The sequence below is a fragment of the Balaenoptera borealis genome (genome assembly GCF_965194805.1).
Source record: "Balaenoptera borealis genome assembly, chromosome: 15".
Taxonomy (NCBI): domain Eukaryota; kingdom Metazoa; phylum Chordata; class Mammalia; order Artiodactyla; family Balaenopteridae; genus Balaenoptera; species Balaenoptera borealis.
The window spans coordinates 66,028,028-66,048,735 of NC_138871.1; the positions used below are offsets into that span (position 1 = coordinate 66,028,028).

A 20,708-nucleotide genomic window follows, 5' to 3' on the forward strand; every position below is an offset into this window, starting at 1 on the left:
CTTTACTACCTGAAAGGACATCTGATAAATCAATTTCATCTGACTGGACACCAATGCTGCTGTTGTATACATTTTTACAAGAAGAGCCACTCATCTCCAAATCAAAGAGGACTGGATCGAATGGTGAACTATATAATCCATATCTGAAAAATAAAATAATGTCCTAACAATTTTCCTGTCAGCCATCTAATTAACAAATTATCTATTTACTTAGTTTTCAAAGCAGTTTTTACACAGGGCAGAAGGAGACACTATTAACTCCTTAAATTCACTGAATCTCAACTGTGTTCCCTGCAAACCTATACTCCAAAAGACATAGTCCAGAGACTCAATAAATGTGATTTCAATTAAGCTGATAACTAATGAACCAAGACAACCTTCATCTGCAGTCTGAATCAAGAAAGAGCTATCAAGCACCCCTCCCTTGCCTCAATCATTACGTTGACTCAGCAGAAGGTACAAAGGCTTTGAGTAACATCTCATCGAAATCAAGATTTCTAATCTATAAAGATTACAAAAATGCTTGCTTTAAATAAAATATTTCAAATAATGAAGATTGGGCAAGAACTCAAATCTAACCTTTAGCTATTTCTTATTTCATTATGTTTAAGTTTTAGAAACTCAAACAGCAGATAAAGAATACTAGTTAAGGGCAATAAGTGATGTACATAATTTTGCTTACAAAGTTTTAACAACAAAGAAACAAATTACTTTAAGTGCTTCTACCATTAGCAAGATACACCACTTTTAAGTATTTTAATATAATTAGCCCTCTGAATAACCATCTCCAGGACTTCCAAAGTTGTTAAAGGGAATTATTTTCAGAGAAAATAAAGGGAAGAAAAACTTAAGCAAACATATATAATAACAGTTATGTGCAAAGGTGGTATCATATCCAGAAAGGCCCGTGATTAGTCATTTCATAGATTAAAATACCTTGTCTGAAGCAAAGCCTCCATTGGTGTGAGCCTGTCCTGTAACTGTCTGGACACAGCAGTAAGCAGAGATGCACACGCGGTACTGCACCCAGCCAAATCTTCATCTTTAACATAATTCAGTAAGACAAAATACCAGTAGACAGAACCTGAAAACAACAACAACAAATCAGCTGTTTAAATCACTGTTTCTTTTCCTCATTTCTTCTCTAACAAAGAGAACTTCAGATTTCATATTTATCATATTCTTTTCCTAGAAGGATTTTCTGGAAATAAAATCTGTAAGGGCAAATTACAAAGAAGGACTAACTCCTTGGAGGACTCTAAGAGGACACTGACAAAGAATTGCAATCATATTTTTGAGAAGTGTACAGGATCAACCTAGTCATTTAGGTTTTCAGTAACGTGAGATGACTCTGAGGGACATTTTATAATAGCTAGAAAAGCGGAGATGTCAGGTCCTTCAAGCCATCTTTCCTAAAATACTATTTCTCTGTACTAAAAATTTCAAAACCAATTGATGGCAGTGAGCTACAAATAATATACTTTAGCAAGTGAATGAAGTATAGTTATTCCATACTGCCAGTTAGATACAGACCAAAGGTGATATTAAAAGGTGACCACGATGATGTATTTTAAGACTCTAACTTGAGATATCTAACTAAATACACCCCATAATTTAAGCACCCTACCTCTAACACTATCCTCAAGAAACTGTTTTAAACACCAGAGACTATTAAAGTGAGCAACCAAGTCCAAAACATTCTACTCTATATAACAAACAGTTCACAGTTTTAGTCAATATATGTTCAAGGTAAATATAAACAGACTCTTTGTCTAAATTAAGGTATTGATAAAATAACCATTTATCAACTAACTTTGAGCAAGCTTTTTTTCTGGTATACCACCAAGATCAAATCCTTGTGGAATATGTTTATCTCACTGAGATAACTTGTTGAATGGTTATTTATAAAATAAAAGACTGTGAGAAATGTCTACAAAAAACTAACACTAGGTAAAGGACAAATCAGTAGCCCTTCATAGTAAATTCCTACCTGATAACTACATTCATTCTTGAATGGCATTTCCACAGTCTTTAGGTGCTGTAAAAAAAAACACAACCCACTGGCTCCTTTTAGGGAATCAGAGTTTGCCACAGACCCTACCATTCTCACACAATATGTGTATGAACCATTCTTCTTATTTATGTCATCTCTCTGGCACTTACTGACATTTTAGTTTGTGAACAACCAAGCAACTCAATTATTTTAATGAAGTACAGAAAATGTATGAATTGAGATGACCTGGTTATTTACTTAAATCTCCCATTAACTTTTTCCTAAAAATATTATCGAACAGAGAGTATCTGCCTACCCAATCACAATTTAAAACCCCTTAAAAAACAGATAAGCTACAGAAAAAAAGAAAACTAATTGAGAAGAAAAAGAAAGTTACTACACAACCCCAAGCGTACTGTGAGATATTTCCTAAGGCTACAGCTATTGGTGATTGAACTAATTTCACATACCACCAGTTGCTGCTGCGGGTAAGACCGACATATTATCAAGTAAGGCCTTCAACAGAACAGATCCAAATCCTGGTTGACACGGGTCACATTTGCCATTACTGAAAAAAATTTTAAAAGAAAAAATTTAAATACATTACTCAAGGTCTAAATCCAACTCTAAACATGGTGTAGTACTTTTAAAATCTTTAAAATGTGTTCATACATATTGAAAGAAAATCTGCCTTAAAGCCCTATAGACATGCAGAAAGATAGTAGGGATTGATTATACTAAGGGTCTTTGTAACTGTTTTCTTACGCATTAAACCACTCTTTTTTTTTTTTTACCAAAAAGGGCTAACAAGCAGGTACAGTCAATATAGACTATTAGCTTTTAAACACTTCCTAGATAGTTTCAGGGTTTAGAGAAAATGATCCGCATAACACTACAAATAAGTCTGGTAAAATTATTATATAACTGGGAACAAGGCCTCAGATGAACAAGCCAAAGACAATCAGGGACAGCAGGAGTGAAAGTGCGGGAACAGATCCCCTTACCAAACTCCCCAAAGTCTTCCTAATAGGCAGAGAAGCCTAGTAGAATTCTTTTATTACTAGATTTATTTAACATGACATTTTGCCCAAAAAACCCCAAATTTTTTCTTAGAATCTCAATAATCCTCATCAACTTTTGAAAATCCTCTTAAGTTATACATATATTCAACAGGGACCAAATAACACTATAGACAAGGTATCACCTGCCAAACTGCAGGTGCACCTACAAAGTATATTTTCAACTTAAAAAAAGACCAACCTGATACACAAGGCTAGAAATCGTGCACACTTATGGGCTATGCTGCGTCCTGCCTCAAAGAAGCAAACACGTACAATGTCTAAAAGACATTTTCGTGTTTTTGAAAGCAGGCTCTCATTTCCTTCCTTTGAGCTGCAAAACAATAGCAGATGTTCAGGCTCATCTTGAACTTCCAATCATAACATCCAAAGGGCAATCTGTGGTAAATAAAATCTTACTAACCTTCCAGGTCCATTTGAATGTACTCCAGCTAACCAACAAAGAATATCTAACACAAGGCTCTGGGCATGTTCTGTGATTTGGCCATCATCTGCTTTTCTACACAAAGTGTTAAGAAGTTTCTCATGAAATTCTGAAAACTGTAACATGGCACATCGTTGCACTCTACAAAAAAGAAAATATAAACACATTAACAACCAAAATAGAAAAGTTAAAACTAAAGCTATTTCAAACTGGTTGGACATATAATGTTTCATTTGAAATCATTACTATCACAATTTAAAAAAAGAACTTTTGAAAATTCCCAAGCACTATAAGGACACCAGGGATGAACCAGTGAAGTGGAAAGACAGTATATACCATCACTGAGATAAGTCCTTAAGAGAAATGAAAAGCAAATAAAAATTTTCAAGTAAAAGTTAGGATTTAAAACTTTTCTGTATTTTCGTATATTTATTGGAATTCTTCCTTTGTACTCCTATTTCTTTAAGAACAGTAGAAGAAAATGAGATTACCTTTCCTTAGAAATTGAAGTTTTCTTAAATCTTCGGATGGTGACTGAGACTTCTTGAAGTAAGTCACAGCCCCGGAGGTTTTCGGATTTACGGGTGCCACTTGCATTTTCATTCTTAACATTAGAGGATTTTTCCTAAACATACAAAAATAAGTAACTGCATGAACAAACAAATGAAACAAAAAAATTATTTACTATTAAAGTCTGTAAATAAAAGAATATAACTGAATTATGGCTATCAAAACAAAAATCTCAAATTAAAATGACAGCTTTCACCCTCATATTCAGTAAATGACTAATTTAGCCCAGAATTATAACAGGGAAAGAAAGAAAGACATAGTCACTGTTTAAAGGTAATAACCCAATGAGTTAAGATTATAAAGCCAAAGTCTTGAGTCTAAGTCCCAGCTATAGCTCTACAAGATATGCCAGCTCCCCAATCTCTAAGGTTCACTCACTTTCAACATGAAAAAATGGAGGTAATAACACCTGCTCTGCCTATCTCAGAGTTATTTTGAAGATTAAATCAGATAAAGTACACAGAAGTCCTTGAAAAACTGGAAGACCTATACAAATATAAGATGATTGGTGTTACTGATACTGCTATTGTTGCTTATGAATAATGATGATAGAGAAACAAAATCTCCAGAGTTCAGGAAAGTCCAAGATCAAACAAGTATGAAGAAACTGCATGATATATAGCTAGTTGTAGAAAATGAACCATGAAAATTAAGATACATCTCTAAAATCACTTCTCAACTTCTGTTCCTGCAGTCTCCCAAATGTTTACAGAAAAAAAAAAAAAAAGTGGTGCATTATCAGTAGAGGGCAGAGAAACAAACTCTCACACCCAAGGCACTAAGAATAATTATAAAGGGAAGTACGTGCTAACAATTATTCCCTACTGAATGTACTTTATATAAGCTAGGTAGTTGGCTTAAAGTTAATTCAAATATTTTCTCCTTGATTATATTTTTTTAATTTGCTGGAGAAAAAATACAAAGTGTCTACTGATAAATCAATTATGGGCCATACTACTTCTAACAGTGTGTCAAATCTCAACCACCATGTTTAAAACAGCACGTTACAGTTCAAAATGATACTGTTTCATACCTTGCCTGCTGCAACTTTTGCCAAGAGTGAAGCAAGTGAATAGCCCTTGTTACTCTGGTGTTTTAGGGATGGAAGTCTTACTACAGGACGTATACCACCATTACAGATCTCATCTGTTCCTCTTTCATTCACTGCCTTGACATGGATTAAAAATGAACGATATTTTCCTCCTGCCATACCTAGAGGAGTGGTACAGAAGGGGATAAATTATTCAATCACCAAAAAATCAAATTGTTTTTTGTCTTCCCAGAGCAAGTTAAATTAACTCCACAGAAAGAAAAATACACTTGGCCAGAATTTTCGAATTACACTGTTTGCATACAATATGGCTAAATAACCTTTGGTAGCAAAAGAACAAAAAGCACAGGAGTTATATGAACAGCGTAAGAAAGTTTTGACACCTGGCATGTTTTATCCCAATCAAAGAAGTTATTCATTTTAATAACAGAAATTTTGTGAACTACAGAAAAACACAAAGAAAAAACTGTCATTAAAGCACCGCCCAAAGATAATGATGTATCATATGGGTATCCATCCAGTCCTTTAACGCACACATGCACACACATACATATGTGAATGCATACATACACATAAGCATTACAGTATTACAGTTGAAAAAGCACAGGCTTTGGAGCCACTACCTGGCTTTGATAATGGTTCTGCCATTTTATTAGGCATGTGACAAATTAACCTCTCCATGGTTCAGTTTCTTCAAAAGTAAATGAGAATAATAATAGTACCTACCTCAAAGGTAACTGAAGCACTTATAACTGCATGGCACAAAGGAAGCACTAGATAAATATTGGTTGTTGTTATCACTAGCTTCAATTTTATATGGTTTTAACTAAGTTGAGATCATACTATACAATCTATATGTAAAATTTATTGCAAAAATACCCTCAAACTAATATACCCATGAGCAAACCATAAGCTGATTGTTGCCTAAGCAGGTATGAAATCCTTCTGTAATTACAAAAGCTACTTTTGTTGTTTTCCACTGATCTGTCTGCCTACTGTGCTAGCGCCACGCTGTTACATTCTTCTTACTGCTGCATTATTCTAGGTTCCAGAATCTAATAAGACCCTCCTTCTCAATCTTCTTTTTCTAAATGTCTCTGGCCAATATCATCCTTTTATTCATCCGCAAAAATTTAGCAATCATTTTCTCTAGTTCAAAGTTTTAGGAATTTGATGGGAAGAATAGTCATTTCTACTAAATTCTGGGAAAATTAACACTTTTACATTATTGAGTCTTTTGAAATACATGTTATATAATTTTATCCCCAATTTTGTCAAAGCCAACATTTTAATTTTCATATAAAATTTTCAGTTTCACACTCTCATTCAACAAAATTAACTTATACTCTCAGCAATATGAGAGAAGAGATGTTATTAGTTTTGCTCACCACTGTAACCCAGTATGTGGCCTAACACATCATAGGGTCTCATAAAGTTAATGAATGAATGAATAAGATGTAGTCAAGGGAGTATATTCAAACTTGTGTATATACTATGTCTGCAACTAAAGGTAGGTGTGTGAATGGGGACAAACATTATGAAGGGAATGTACACAAATTAAAATAGTTGTTACTTAGGTGGTCAGATATTTTCTTGGTTTAGGGAAGGATCTCCACACCTTATCCACCTCCAATTTTACTTTAACAATCAAGGTAAGTGTCTCATTTGTTGGCTTTTTTTATTCACCCCTGAGATACAAAGATGAAATAAATGTCCTACTACTGCAATATCTAATATCTTACAGATATAAGATATAAAATATACATTAATTAAAATTTGTGCTTAAGACACTCAGATCATTACATCTGATACTTTCAAAACTCCTCTATAAAAATCCCATAAGAGAAGATATTATAACAATATACAACACTCTGAAGACACAGGACTTTAAACTGATGGAAAAGGCAAACATGCCAGACCATGATGTCTGGTTATTTGAAGAATTCTGTATGTCATGCTAAGTCATCCTACATTCATCTTCTTTGTGCTTTTTTAAAAAGCAGTGAGACCTTCAAGACACAGAAGGTAGGATCTGAAGTTTCACATAACAATAATCACTTATGAGAGGAAATTACCTCAGCTACCAGGAAACTGATGGAATCACTAATGAAAAGTCCCCCAAAAAACAATACCTTACTTTTCTGAAATCAGTTTTTTCTAATCAACTTTTACAATTGTGAGATTATTTATTCTGCTTTTGTAAAATATGTTACTTCACCTTTAACAAGTTTGGGGCTTGTTAACGTCAACATCCCAGCATGCCCTGATAGATCAAGGCCACTAGCAAGCCATACTGGCCCACACAGAATGTCTTCTTTGTGATCTTCTAAAAACGGACATAATCTAAGACCTAAAAAGAAAAATACACATTTTTCTTTTAAATTAGCTTATAATTTAAAATGTAATATTTAATAAGCAAATATCCATCCCATTTACATGTAACAGCACCACACAAAATTCCATATTTGAATGTGTTCAAAAAAGAATTCACTATCATGCTAAGAAACTATAATCAATTATCTGATATATTATGTTGCTTTTCCACTCCCATATTATTTACATTCACCTTGATTAAAAAAAAAATTATAGAACCATGACATGATTTCAAATCTCAAGATATTTAAAAACAAGAATGCAAGTATTAGTGCAGCTGTGTTCACAAAGATGAGCTGAAAGTTAAAGCATACTGCCAAAGCAGAATTATAGGTTATTTTTAACTGTGTTCTTAAAACCATGTTTTTGCAAGCCATAAGGAAATCTTTGCCCAACATGATGCATTTGGATCACTACTCCTTTTACTGTCATGGACAACAGCTCTATAATTTAACTCACACTGTGATTCCTCTACATCCATGTGCTGCATTTCTTCATTCAAATCAACCAGGGACGGTTTCCCATTTTGTTCCACTTCAATGTTAAGAGCTGGAGACAAAGGAAAGGTGATCTGCCTATCTACTGCTGTTTCTAGAGGATAAAAATATTAGTAAACTTAATTTTGCTTAATATCAATGATTTATGTGCCTAAAATTCTAAAATTCTCTGTTAACCTGGGAACTGCAGTGATTTTTATCACAGATGCTAAAATGGTTGTTAGGAGAAGAAGAAAATTAGATTCAATTGTTTCATACACTCTTCTCTCTTTTAATGGTGGATATTCACCTGAAGAAATAATCTGCTGGCAACTAAACTAAGAATTCTTACCCTAGGCTACACAATACCGCACATGTAGACTTTTGAAAATACCAACACCTAAGTCCTATCCCAATTACATCAGAGTCTGTCATGATTCAAAATAATACACTCACACACAAAAACACACATATGTATACAAACACACATATATATACAAACACATACATACATATTTGTAAAATAGGAAATTTTTCAGGTTTCAATATTTTTACCCCTGGTGTGAAGTAGCCATTTTACTCTTAAATTATCCCCAGTTTTTTAAATTATCCTATTAAGAAGAAAACACTGAGAAATAACATCTAGTTTCCAATATGCCAAGTATGTACAATCTATTTTAATAACTCAATATATCAAATTCAGAACTTGTAAGAAAGATAAAGATGAATATATATCTGGCATTACATTCTGGGTTTTACTAATAACCTTAAAAGAATATGTGACTCCATAACAAAGCTCTTTTCCCAATGAAGTCTCCTCTTAGGAAGAGAAATGCGTAAGTCTAGTAATGCTAAAAGTGAAACTAACTCACAAAGGAACTAACTGCATTTCCCAAGAACCATAATTAAACTACTCAAGTTTATGCAAGTCTGAACAACAGTGAGTTACTGAAAAGCTCTTAAATGTTCTCTGGATTAACTTTTCTAAATAGAGCCACAGAAAGTAAAGAAGGAAAATAGCACAGGGGTCGGGGGGGCAAGGAGGGACGTCAAACCTAGACAGCCAAGTTGAAAATTCGTTTTTTTAAGAAACCAACTACAAGATAAAATCTTCAAATGTAAAATTTAATCCATTCTTACCATTGACTTTCCCTAAGCCTGGAGCTTTATTTTTCAGTAGTGTCACTTGTATCTGTGGAATATTCGTGATGTTTGAGTTCAAAACAAATTTGAAGTCCACATGTCCAACCATACAAGCTTTAGGCAGAACCAATTCAAAAACGTGTTCATCCCAGCTGTTGCTGTCAAGTAAGGGAGAAAATAATAAATAATGCGAAAATCTTTCTTCAGCCCTAACCATCTTACCACTAATATCACCTTTCATACTCTGATTTGCTGCCTCCAACAAAACTTAGTGCTTCTCAATCGGATCAGGAGAGAAGATAAGCAGTTCTATTGAGAAAGATTAAACTTAGGGCAATGAATAATCTTACCTTAGGAGTCTCTACCTGTCTTGGGAACTGTACATTCCAAAAAGCCCTTGTTCCTCTAAGTGTGAGCTACTGTGTATCAGAATTGTGTGCAGATTCATGGGCCCCACCCTGAATCTAAGAGTGGGGTCACAGGAATTTGTATTTTAAAATAAGAACTTTTTGTATATCTTATACATGTCCGTTCTCTGATTTTAAATTCTACATATATGCTGAAAAATGAAACTCCACTAAATTCCAGATTCATATCCAAATGCCTACCAGGTATATCAAACTTATCATAAATAAACCCAAATTACTTGATAACCAACTTCAATATCAGTAAAAAGAAATTCCATTTTTCAGTTAGATCAATCCAAAACATTAGAGTCATCCTTAACTATTCTCACTCACACCAGATGCTCAGTACATTAGCATACACTATTCCTTCTACCTCCAAACTACATGTGACCACTCTTCTCACTTCCTCCATCAACTATCATCATGGTCCAAGTTACCATCAACACCACCATAATTACCTGAATTACCACAATAGCAATCAAGTTAGAATCCTTGCTTCTATCACTTCCCCCCAATACACACACCACAACCACTCTAATCTACTATCAGCACAGTAGTCTTAATGTATCCTTCTAATATATAAATTATATCGCATCATTTCTATATTCAAAACCATCTAACATCTTCCCATCTCACTCAACATAAAAGTCTCACTATGGACTATAAAGATGGTCATGATCTGGCTACCAACTATTTCCTTTGATCTCACCTCCTGCCACTCTCCTCCATGTTCACTGCACTCCAATAGTAGTGTCCTTGCTCTTCCTAAAATTCATAAAACATACTTCTCAGGGTCTCTGTACTTGCTATTGTCTCCAAATTAATGTCTTCATGGAGGCCTTTCTGAGGGCCCTTATATAAAAAATATTACACATATTTTCTCTCCTTCTCTCACTCTCACACACATGTACACACCTAACAACTATTCTATCACCATACTGTTTTAACATGTTTCAGAGCTTTTATGACTATATGACATAGTAGATATCTGCTACTGTCTGTCTATCCCCACCAGAATGTAAATTCCATGAAAGCCATATTATTAGTGCCTTCAAAAGTACCTGCACAATTGGGAGATTGGGATTGACAAATACACACTACTATATATAAAATAGATAACTAATAAGAACCCACTGCATAGCACAGGGAACTCTACTTAGTACTCTGTAATGGTCTGAATGGAAAAGAATCTAAAAAAAGAGTGGATATATGTATATGTATAACTGATTTACTTTGCTGTATACCTGAAACTAACACAACATTGTAAATCAACTATACGCCAATAAAAATATTTAAAAAAACAGAAAAAAGGAAAACTCATATTAAAAAAAAAAGTACCTACACAAACATTTAAATATTTAGTCACACAATCCACAAATTTATTTAACAAACTAACCGCAATGATGGATTACTCTTAGCGTTTTATCCTACAACTAAGAATATAGGAATTTCTAAAATTAAGGTGACAAATGAAAGAAACAAAGCTGTTAATATGCAAAAGTTAAGAGAAAGAGTATCATATATAATAATTCTATGTTGTCTCTAACAAATATAGAAGATGAACTTGGAAGAACGTTTTACCTGTCAGTCTGTAGTTTCCAAGTTCTAGTATGCTGAGCAGCATCTCCATGATGCTGCTGATGCAAGTGCTGAGGATGCCTCCTTTGCTGCTGTTCTTGCTGAACTTCTACCCAGCACGGAGGAACAGTAGCTGAAAACCGTGGAGTCAAAGTCTCAAAGCGAGTTAGCTCCACTAGAGACGTCAAGATGTCAAGGGTAAATGGCTGGTCCACCAATAAATCAACTCCTTAACAATAGTGAATGTAGAATTTGAAATAGATTTTAAAAAAAGAAGTTTTAATCCATGTTTTTTGTCTAGTCAATTACAACATTCACCAAATAGCCTCAAAGTTATTAATAACATAGGCTCAGATACCTATATACAACTAAAGTAACTAGCCCTGACTACATAACTAGCATTAAGAAAAATCCATCTTGAATATTTTAAATTATAGAAAGGGTACTTATTGGAGAAACCTAAACTCAACCTGTTAGAAGAGCCCTGACTGAGCTTTAATGAGCACCAGGTTAACAAGGGCAACAGAAGTAGTGGTGCTGAAATGCAAGCCTGACTTACATCAGATCAATAATTAACTTTTACACTTTGTTATTTACAAAACAAAATGCTAAACATCTGCAAGCACATAATATCTGCCCCTTTTTACTCTATTAAAAAGTAATTTTTAAGGAGTCAAAGCTATACTGACGGCAAACAAATACTTACAAACCAAAAGCTTAAACAGCATTTTTTCCACTTCTGGGGTAGTTAAGAATACCTTGTATACATACCAGTATTATAAGAGTAACAACCTGCTTCAGAGAGATTAGTTTGCTTTTACAAATATATGTATTCACATCTGTGAAATGCCTAACATAGGACAAAGCTGAAAAACTGTTGTTCTTATTCCAATTAACAAAAATAACTTTAAAAAAAGACTAAAATATGAAATCTGGTAAGTTTAGAATAGTTTCACAAAGAAAGTCTACACTGCATTCTATAAAATTATTACAAGTGTACTTCAAATTACATTTTTCCTCAAAGCTTAGAGCTTTTAAAAATCTGACTGAAACTGTATTAAATGTTGTTTGTAAACATTAACAGCATATCAATGCTCCTTCTTTATTTATTTCTTTATAATCTAATCCATCTTTACTAAATAGTATTTTTATGGAATTTATATGAAAACTCTTATTACACCAATACCCTATAAAATATGAAAACATTCAATATGTTAGCTTTTTAAACCAACTTGTGTAGTTAATCAAGACAATCAAGTCTAATTATACATAGCAAGAGACATGAGTCACTTTATCTCAACCAGAGGATAATCTTGCCTCCCCAAGGCCATTTGGTTGAGAATAATTGTGTGTGCTACAGGAATCAAGTAGGTAGAAGCCAGAGATACTGCTAATACAGCACAGGACAGCCCTCCCACAACGAAGAATTAGTCCGAAACGTCAATAGTGCTGAGAATGAGAAACCCTGTCTTATGGTAGTAAAGACTGCTATATATTATACAAGTAATCACTAAAATTAAGATATATTATACTAGTAATCACTAGAAGTTTCCCTTTGGTGCAGAGAAGAATGATCAAATGCACAAATGTAAGTATTCATGAAGAACAAATACCAACTTCATGTATTATTTGTTTGGAATACATTTGAGTTTAAACATATTTTTTCTTTAAAGATTCATTAAATTTCTTTTAAATGCTAGGTTTGGGGAATAAAATGTGGTAAGTGCTAAGAATAAAACATAACAGCACAATGGAAGTACAAAAGAACTGTGGTATAGGGAAAGGATAAGGAAAGAGAGCTTAGTGTAACATATGAAGAGCTTGAAACTGAATACACTTAAGAAATCATGAAAAGTTTCCTATAACTGGAGGTTGAGAAAACGACTAGAGTTATTAGCCCACAGAGCAAGTAAAGATTTTTAAGCAGGAGTAACAATGCTAACATTACTTCTTTTGAAAAACAAGTTCTGGAGGGCAGTAGAGAAGATGGATAGGAGAAAAGGGAAAAACAACAAACAAAACCAAACCTATCTAAAGGTTCACAATGGGGCAATGAGAGTCTGAATATATCTCCCTTGGGAAAGAATATTTTTTCAGCATTTTTATTCCAGTAGTAATATTAGTAATATTAGCCATTTCACTCACTTTACACTTACTTAATGAACTCTTCTCTTTTTCATATGCTTTGTTGCTCCCTAACCAGACCGAAAGCTCCTTAACGACCAAAATAATGTTTTTACCTCTTAGGTGACTTCACCAAAACTGGTCAACCTACCACAGGTTGAGAACCATTTCTTATTTTAATGTTTACAACATTTTCCAACTACTGAAAAAATAATGATAAACAATATACAAAAACAAGCCTGGCAAGAGAATGTCAACAAGGAAATGAACTCTCTCAAAGAAACCAAAAATTGACTATAAAAAATGAAATAATGTTTAAGATTATATATGAAAGATTCAGAAAACTTTGAACATCACAAGAATTTGCATTTTTAAGAATCATTTTAAAAAGTTAATACCATACCTGAAATGCCAGGACTTGAAGGATTTGATAAAGGTTTGGAACCTTCTGGAGACGGTTCTATTCCTTTAGAAAGAGATCCATCCACTAGTATGTCAGCTTCATCAATATCATCACAGGTTCCTCCAATTTGGAGAAAATGAAGCTCACCACCTACAGGGTAGTAAAATTCCATCAACGTAGGTACATGAAAAATAGGTAAACAGACAAGTGCATACTACTTAGTTAAGAAACTTAATTTATTTTAATATCACTCAAAAGGCAAAAAAAGAGGGCTACCAAAGTGACATATCTCTAAGAATTCAGAAACCAAACTGTCAAGGAAAATTAAATTTAATGATGAAAATGGCAAATACATAAACATATGTAAAAACAGTTATTTATCTAGTACTTACATGTGTAAGACACTATTTTAAATGCTTAATTCATTTAGTCTTCACAAATAACCTTAAAGTAGGGAGTATAATTGTGGCCACTTTACAGATGAGGAAACTGATGCACTAGCTATACTGGAATCCACAGCCCAACCTCTTAATCACAGCAGTAACAAAACTGAACAAAGATTCTTAATTTTTTGAAGCATTCACAATAAAATGAAATCAAATCAAATTTCTATTTTTCATATTTCTATCACAGAAAAGAAAATGGAAAACGGGCTTAGCAAATATTTAAGACCAAAAAAAAAAAAAAAAAAACCAAGAATATTTGGAGATTCGCTTCCAGCGTGACAGAATAATAAGGAAGACAAAAATCTTATTCCTGAAAAGCATCTATAAAGTTGGACAAAACTGTAATTTAAACAGAGCGGGTCAAACGTTGAAAACCAGCAGATATGCTACTACTGCCACAGGGGATTCACTGATTTGGAAAGCTTGTCTGCTTAAAGTGGCTCAGTGGCGAAAAGAAGGCCCATCTACTCTACTGTCTGAAGTCAGAATCCTGTGTAGGGCAAGCAAAACACTAGAAATAATGGGAGATTAACAAAGAATTACAGGAAGTGAGAGAAACATAGGGGGCTTGGTAAACATTCCACATATCCCACATTGATCAGAGGTTGCAAATATGTGCAGCAAAGACCAGATGGGGTCCAAGCCATCAACACATTCTCAGTCAACCAAGTCCCCATGCCTATGCAGAAAAGACCTGAAAGGGCACAAGAGAAAATAAAAATAAAGAAAATAACAGCCAGGGCACACATGAACACAACCTTACCAGTAAAGGTGTTTCGTCACAACCAATTATCAAAATCATTGGCTGAATACTAAACTATGTGGACAGAGAGGCAACAAATAAGAAACAAGTCTTAAAAATAAAAACCAGAGGGTTTCCCTGGTGGCACAGTGGTGAAGAATCCGCCTGCCAATGCAGGGGACACGGATTCGAGCCCTGGTGCGGGAAGATCCCACATGCCACGGAGCAACTAAGCCCATGCACCACAACTACTGAGCCTGCGCTCTAGAGCCTGTGAGCCACAACTACTGAGCCCGCATGCTACAACTACTGAAGCCCGTGCACGCAGAGCCCGTGCTCCGCAACAAGAGAAGCCACCGCAATGAGAAGCCCACGCACAGCAACTAAGAGTAGCCCCCGTTCACCACAACTAGAGAAAGCCCGCACGCAGCAAGAAAGACCCAACACAGCCAAAAATAAATACGTAAAATAAATAAATTTTTAAAAATAAATAAATAAATAAAAACCAGAGGGGGAAAAAAATGAAAGAAACATCAGTGGCTGCTCACTGCAGAAGAAACAGATTTCACAGATTTAGTCCAGGTGGGTTACCAAATAACCAATGCAACAACCACCTCCAGAGAGGGGTAAATCATAGTCCAGAGTTTCTACAACATTATTTAAAATGTCTAGTATTAAATTAAAAATTATAAAACACGTGAAGAGTGACGCATGCTCAAGAAAAACAAAATGAGAAATATCTCTGAGCGCCCATATTTAGATTTAGCAGACAAATACTTCAAAGAAGCTATTGTAAATATTTTATAGAATAAAAGGAAACCAGGTATAGAGAATGAGAAGAACGAACAGTGAAAATAACTCAACAAATAAATAATCTCAACAAAGAAACAAATTATTTTAAAAGAACAAAAGGGAAATCCTAGAGTTGAAAAGTATCTAAAATGAAAAAGTTCACTAGAGACTCGATGCAGATTTGAGATGACAGTAGAAGGAATCAGTGAAATAAAAACAGATCAATAGTTGTATGTTATATATGGAAGTTGTTATGAGTAAATCCTAAGAGTTCTCATCAAAAAATAATAATAATAGGGAATTCCCTGGTGGTCCAGTGGTTAGGGCTCCGCGCTTCCACTGCATGGGGCACAGGTTCGATCCCTGGTCGGGGAAGTAAGATCCCACATGCCGTGTGGTGTGGCAAAAAAAATAATAAATTTAACTTATAACATTAATTGTAGATTTTTATCAAAAGACTCAATGTTTCTCCATGAGAAAGACTCTTATGCTATTTGAATATACTCATAAGACACAGTCAAATCCATTTGATTTACAGTCTACAGTGCTTTTCAAAAATCTACTTTATGGACTGTCATACACACATTTTAAAACATCAACTTTTCTGTCCTCTTTATTGTTATTAATCTCATCTTTTCAAATGCATCTTGATCAGTCAACCCTTAAAGAACTGGGGGATAATTTTTGTTTGTTTGTTTTTTGTTTTTTTAATTTTATTTATTTATTTATTTATTTATGGCTGTGTTGGGTCTTCATTTCTGTGCGAGGGCTTTCTCCAGTTGTGGCAAGCGGGGGCCACTCTTCATCGCGGTGCGTGGGCCTCTCACTATCGCGGCCTCTCTTGTTGCGGAGCACAGGCTCCAGACGCGCAGGCTCAGTAATTGTGGCTCACGGGCCTAGTTGCTCCGCGGCATGTGGGATCTTCCCAGACCAGGGCTCGAACCCGTGTCCCCTGCATTGGCAGGCAGATTCTCAACCACTGTGCCACCAGAGAAGCCCCGGGGATAATTTTTAAAGTGGTTAACTTCTCAGGCTTTCTCTTGTCCTTCAATTCATCTAAATAAATTCTATCACATGAGATCACTTCCTAGAAATTTTCATTGTCCAAACTCCATGAAAACATTAATCTATTTCATAGCTTAAATACTATTTCTCCTCTGAATTGCCAAAAGCTATCTCATCAAATAAATCAAATAATTAAACTCTGATTGCATTTGTGGAAACTACTAGTATCTTATGAATATGTGCCCTGGGACCAGGTAACTCAGGTTCCAAACCCAGCTCCACTTCTGGATGGCCTACAGCAAATTATATTGTTTTCATTTTTTAAATCTTTCAGATTAAAATATTCCAAAAAATTCAATGTATGGGTGTTCTGCTTTTATTACATTCTGGCAGTTTAATGTAGTTTAAGCACTCTGATGACAGACTGCCCAGGTCTGAACGCTGACTCTGTCATTTATTAGCTCTGTGACTTAGGCAAGTTACTTAACCTCTTTCCCTCGGTTTCCTTATCTGTAAAATGGAGACAGTAACAGTACGTAACTCATAAAGTTGGTGTGATGACTAAACAAATTAACAGAGTTGTAAAACTCTCACAGAAATGAACTGGCATATACATGATTAATAAGCTCAAATTATCCTTGACACCCCATAGTATTTTAATGGTTTTTCTGAAAGTTCTATTATTCTAAAGTTATTCTACACTGCTCATTTTTTAAAATAATCTAGTTGGATTTTGATGTTATTTGAAGATTTTTTTTTCCCCCTTGTTATTTCACTAGATGTGTTTCAAAGAAGGCAATCCACACCACTACGTCCACCATTATCCTTCTTAGCCAAACTCTTAAAATCTTTTTAAAGAGAGGAAAAATTCAGGTTAATTCCTACCAGAACCACAAATGAGATGCATAACTCTTCCCAAACCCAATTCCTCTGCCAAGCGTTGGTAATAGTTACTCAGGCTTCAAATATTTCCTGGCCCTAAATTCCTACTAAACAATCAATAGGACTATTCATTTTGCCTGATAGTGTCAGTAACTCCTTAGTAACACTATCTGTTACTCTGTATGCAGCCTCAAATGTGGCAAAACTGATGCACTATCAGCAAAAGGTTAGCAGTAAATAAGACAAGAAAAACTTATTTGGCAAAACTAATAATTATTTACTAAATACTTTTATTTCAGAAGGAAATAAGGACATGTATTTGTGCCAGAAACTTTACATACATTATTTCATTTAATTCTATCAAGCCTGCAAATAGGCTGCCTTGTCCTAGTTTATATATAAAGAAACAAAGGTTTACTGAGTTTAAAGTAACTTGTCCAAAGCCACAAATTTGAGCAGATGCAGAGTCGGGACTCACAGAAACAACAGCAGGTTATTTTCTTGAGGTTAAAGCAGAGAAGATACTTTCTGAGAGACTTATTAACTTATTTAAATTAGAATCCTTACCTAGGGCAGTAGAAAAAAGTTTTAAAAACAGTTAAAACAGTAGAAAGATTTACCACTTCATTACAAAAGAAATAAATTTCTCTCCATCTATATGGATCTAAAATTCATGCTAAGTATGCACATAAATGAATGCCATATACATTGATTTTATAAGATTTGTAGAAGAACCAAACCAATCAATAGCTTACCTTTGGTGCATGCACACAGCCTGTCTGTGCCCGAGCAGTAAATGACAGAAACAAATGTGTCTTGTTCCTCAGTGCCCTCCTTTTTAGGAGGTTCCACTTTGGCCAAAATTTCAAAGTTTGAAAGATCTAATATTTTTACATATCCTCCCTGAGTGGTTATTACCAGGTGTCCAAGAGTAGAAATATCAGACTTTTTCTCTCTCTCAATGCCATTCTTTGAGGTTAACTGCATTTCCTCAGCAGGTTCCTCATAGTCATCCTCTCGATTATCCAATATATCTGGTGGAAGCAAAATGAGCGAGGTAATTGTGTCCTGGGGATCTTTGATATGTTGGATTTTTATTGGCTCCTCTTCTAAAGTCACTATCCGAGTGGCATAATTCATTTTATAAAGTATTAAATATCCACCACTAACATTCCTCTGCTCGGGTTGAATTATCAAAGGAGTCTGTACATCTGCTGGTGATTCGTGTTGGATTATACTAATATTTGCACCATTCACTACAGCAAGATTTGATTCCAGCTCACCTTTCCGTCTATTACATAGTGCAGAGTTTAACTTATTTAAATTATTCAAGGCCTCTACTTGATTTATTGCACTCAAGGATTCAACAGGGCATGTCCGCAGTCCTACTAATAAATGAATTCCATCAGCACAAGGAGTTATTGAGTCTATACAAAGATTCTCCTCCTCCGCAAACTTTGGCAGCCTCAAACACTGAACCAAAGTCCCAGGCTTGGGAAACACAGAGTTCCACTTCTCAGAATCTGGAGAGGTAAGGCTGGCTGCTGCATCTGCGAATTGCTGAATGTAAGTCACAGGAGGATCCTGCAACAACAACTGCTCCTGACTATCCAGCTCCATTTCAATAATCTGGGGAACTGTAAAGCCATCATCATGCAAACTTTTACTCATTATATTGTTCATCTGTGAAAAGATTTTTCCTGCTTTCTCATCAGATTCCTTGATGCTATAAAGAAGCAAAATGGGTAAAGTCCTTCTTACCAGAGGAAAATTTAATTCTGAATTAGTGCAGGATTCATTGTCAGTTGACCCTTGTTCTGATATACTTTCACCCTGAGTTCTGCTTAAACCATCCAGTGACCTGTGAGAATTACTACTAATGGGTGAGGTAGCAGGAGATTTATATGTTAATAAACCTCCAGCTAATAAACATGGAAAGGGAATGTTGTGTTGTTCCTGGTGCTTTTCCTTTGTCTTTTCACTCTTAGAGTTGGTTAAGCAAGGATTTGCCCCAAGTTCTTCAAGATCCTTAACAGTATCTTCAAGCACATTTGCAACAATCTCCCACTGAAGTTTTTCTGGCTGCTGGAGGATGCTGAGTGCTGTTATATCAAGGCTCACATCCATGGCTTCCTTCTGTGATGCATGCCCTTTGAAAAGGAACAATATTCGTTACAAATGGCCTTGTGAAGATAAATCAAAATCTGTAGTATACCATTTTCATTAATTTTCTTTTTTTTTTTAACTCATCCAGTTGGTGCATTTTAATTACACTAGTGGAAGAATTTAAGACCTTTTAAAGGAAATTTAATCAAACCTGAGATGAATCTACTCAGAAAAACCACAGAGGTATTAAAGAGTTCCAAAAATCATTTTAAATTCAGAATATATTCTCCTGGCAATCTGTGAGCAAAATCCTTTTTTTTTTTTAAAAAAAAAAAAAAAGGAGAAAAAAAGGGTTAAAGAACGAAGACATTATTAGTATCAAAATAAAAGATTTCTGTCCTTCAACTCTAAACCAAAAATACACTCAATACTATGCATCTGTCATTTATGCACTTTGAAGAATATCTATGAAACATTACTGTAATCTCAGTTCATCACCTCTCTCCCACCCCACCATGCTAATTATCAGTTGACTGTCATAGTATGCAATTTAATTCTAACCTCAGCTCAGAAAAAAATAACTAGAAAAAAAAGTTCCCAAAATTTGTCATTTTAAGTGAAATAAGTGTCTTCTGTATTATCCTCTCATTTTTAGTTCATTTCAAGTCAACTACATTACATTACCCTTACTGACCTTTTGTCTACCATGTGATCTTCAAGCTGTCCCCTTACAAATAGTATAAAGGTCATTCCTCAGTCTCAATGCTCCAAAAATACCATCTCTCTCAACACAAAACCCTTAAGTAGATGTCAGTCAACCTCTAAACCAGGTATAATCTCTTGATACTGAATGCAAAGTTTCAACCAATCTGTTTTTTTCCTCAATAGCACAAACTATCAGGCAACAACATTATTAGCAATAATAATGTAAAGGTCACTCTATGTAACTTGTGGAAATACCAAAAAAACTGGAATTGGTTTTACAATTTTAGATTAAGAAGAACATAGAAGAGTAAGGAAATAAGTATAAAATAACTCAAGGTGATTGCATGGAGGTTTGAAAGTTACCCAAGTACAGGAATGAGCAACAGAGATTCATGGAACACCCAACACT

General features: G+C 34.7%; 1 protein-coding gene across 1 annotated transcript in view; it reads right to left on the reverse strand.

Moving 5' to 3' along the window:
* Positions 1-20,708, reverse strand: part of BIRC6 (baculoviral IAP repeat containing 6) — a 299,805-nt gene that overhangs the window by 186,495 nt on the left and 92,602 nt on the right. The window contains 13 exon segments of the mRNA XM_082356671.1: positions 10-143; positions 937-1,084; positions 2,464-2,561; positions 3,254-3,385; positions 3,476-3,637; positions 3,988-4,121; positions 5,100-5,278; positions 7,336-7,467; positions 7,950-8,081; positions 9,107-9,267; positions 11,098-11,323; positions 13,622-13,771; positions 18,244-19,638. Coding sequence (XP_082212797.1) covers positions 10-143; positions 937-1,084; positions 2,464-2,561; positions 3,254-3,385; positions 3,476-3,637; positions 3,988-4,121; positions 5,100-5,278; positions 7,336-7,467; positions 7,950-8,081; positions 9,107-9,267; positions 11,098-11,323; positions 13,622-13,771; positions 18,244-19,638 — 3,183 coding nt within the window.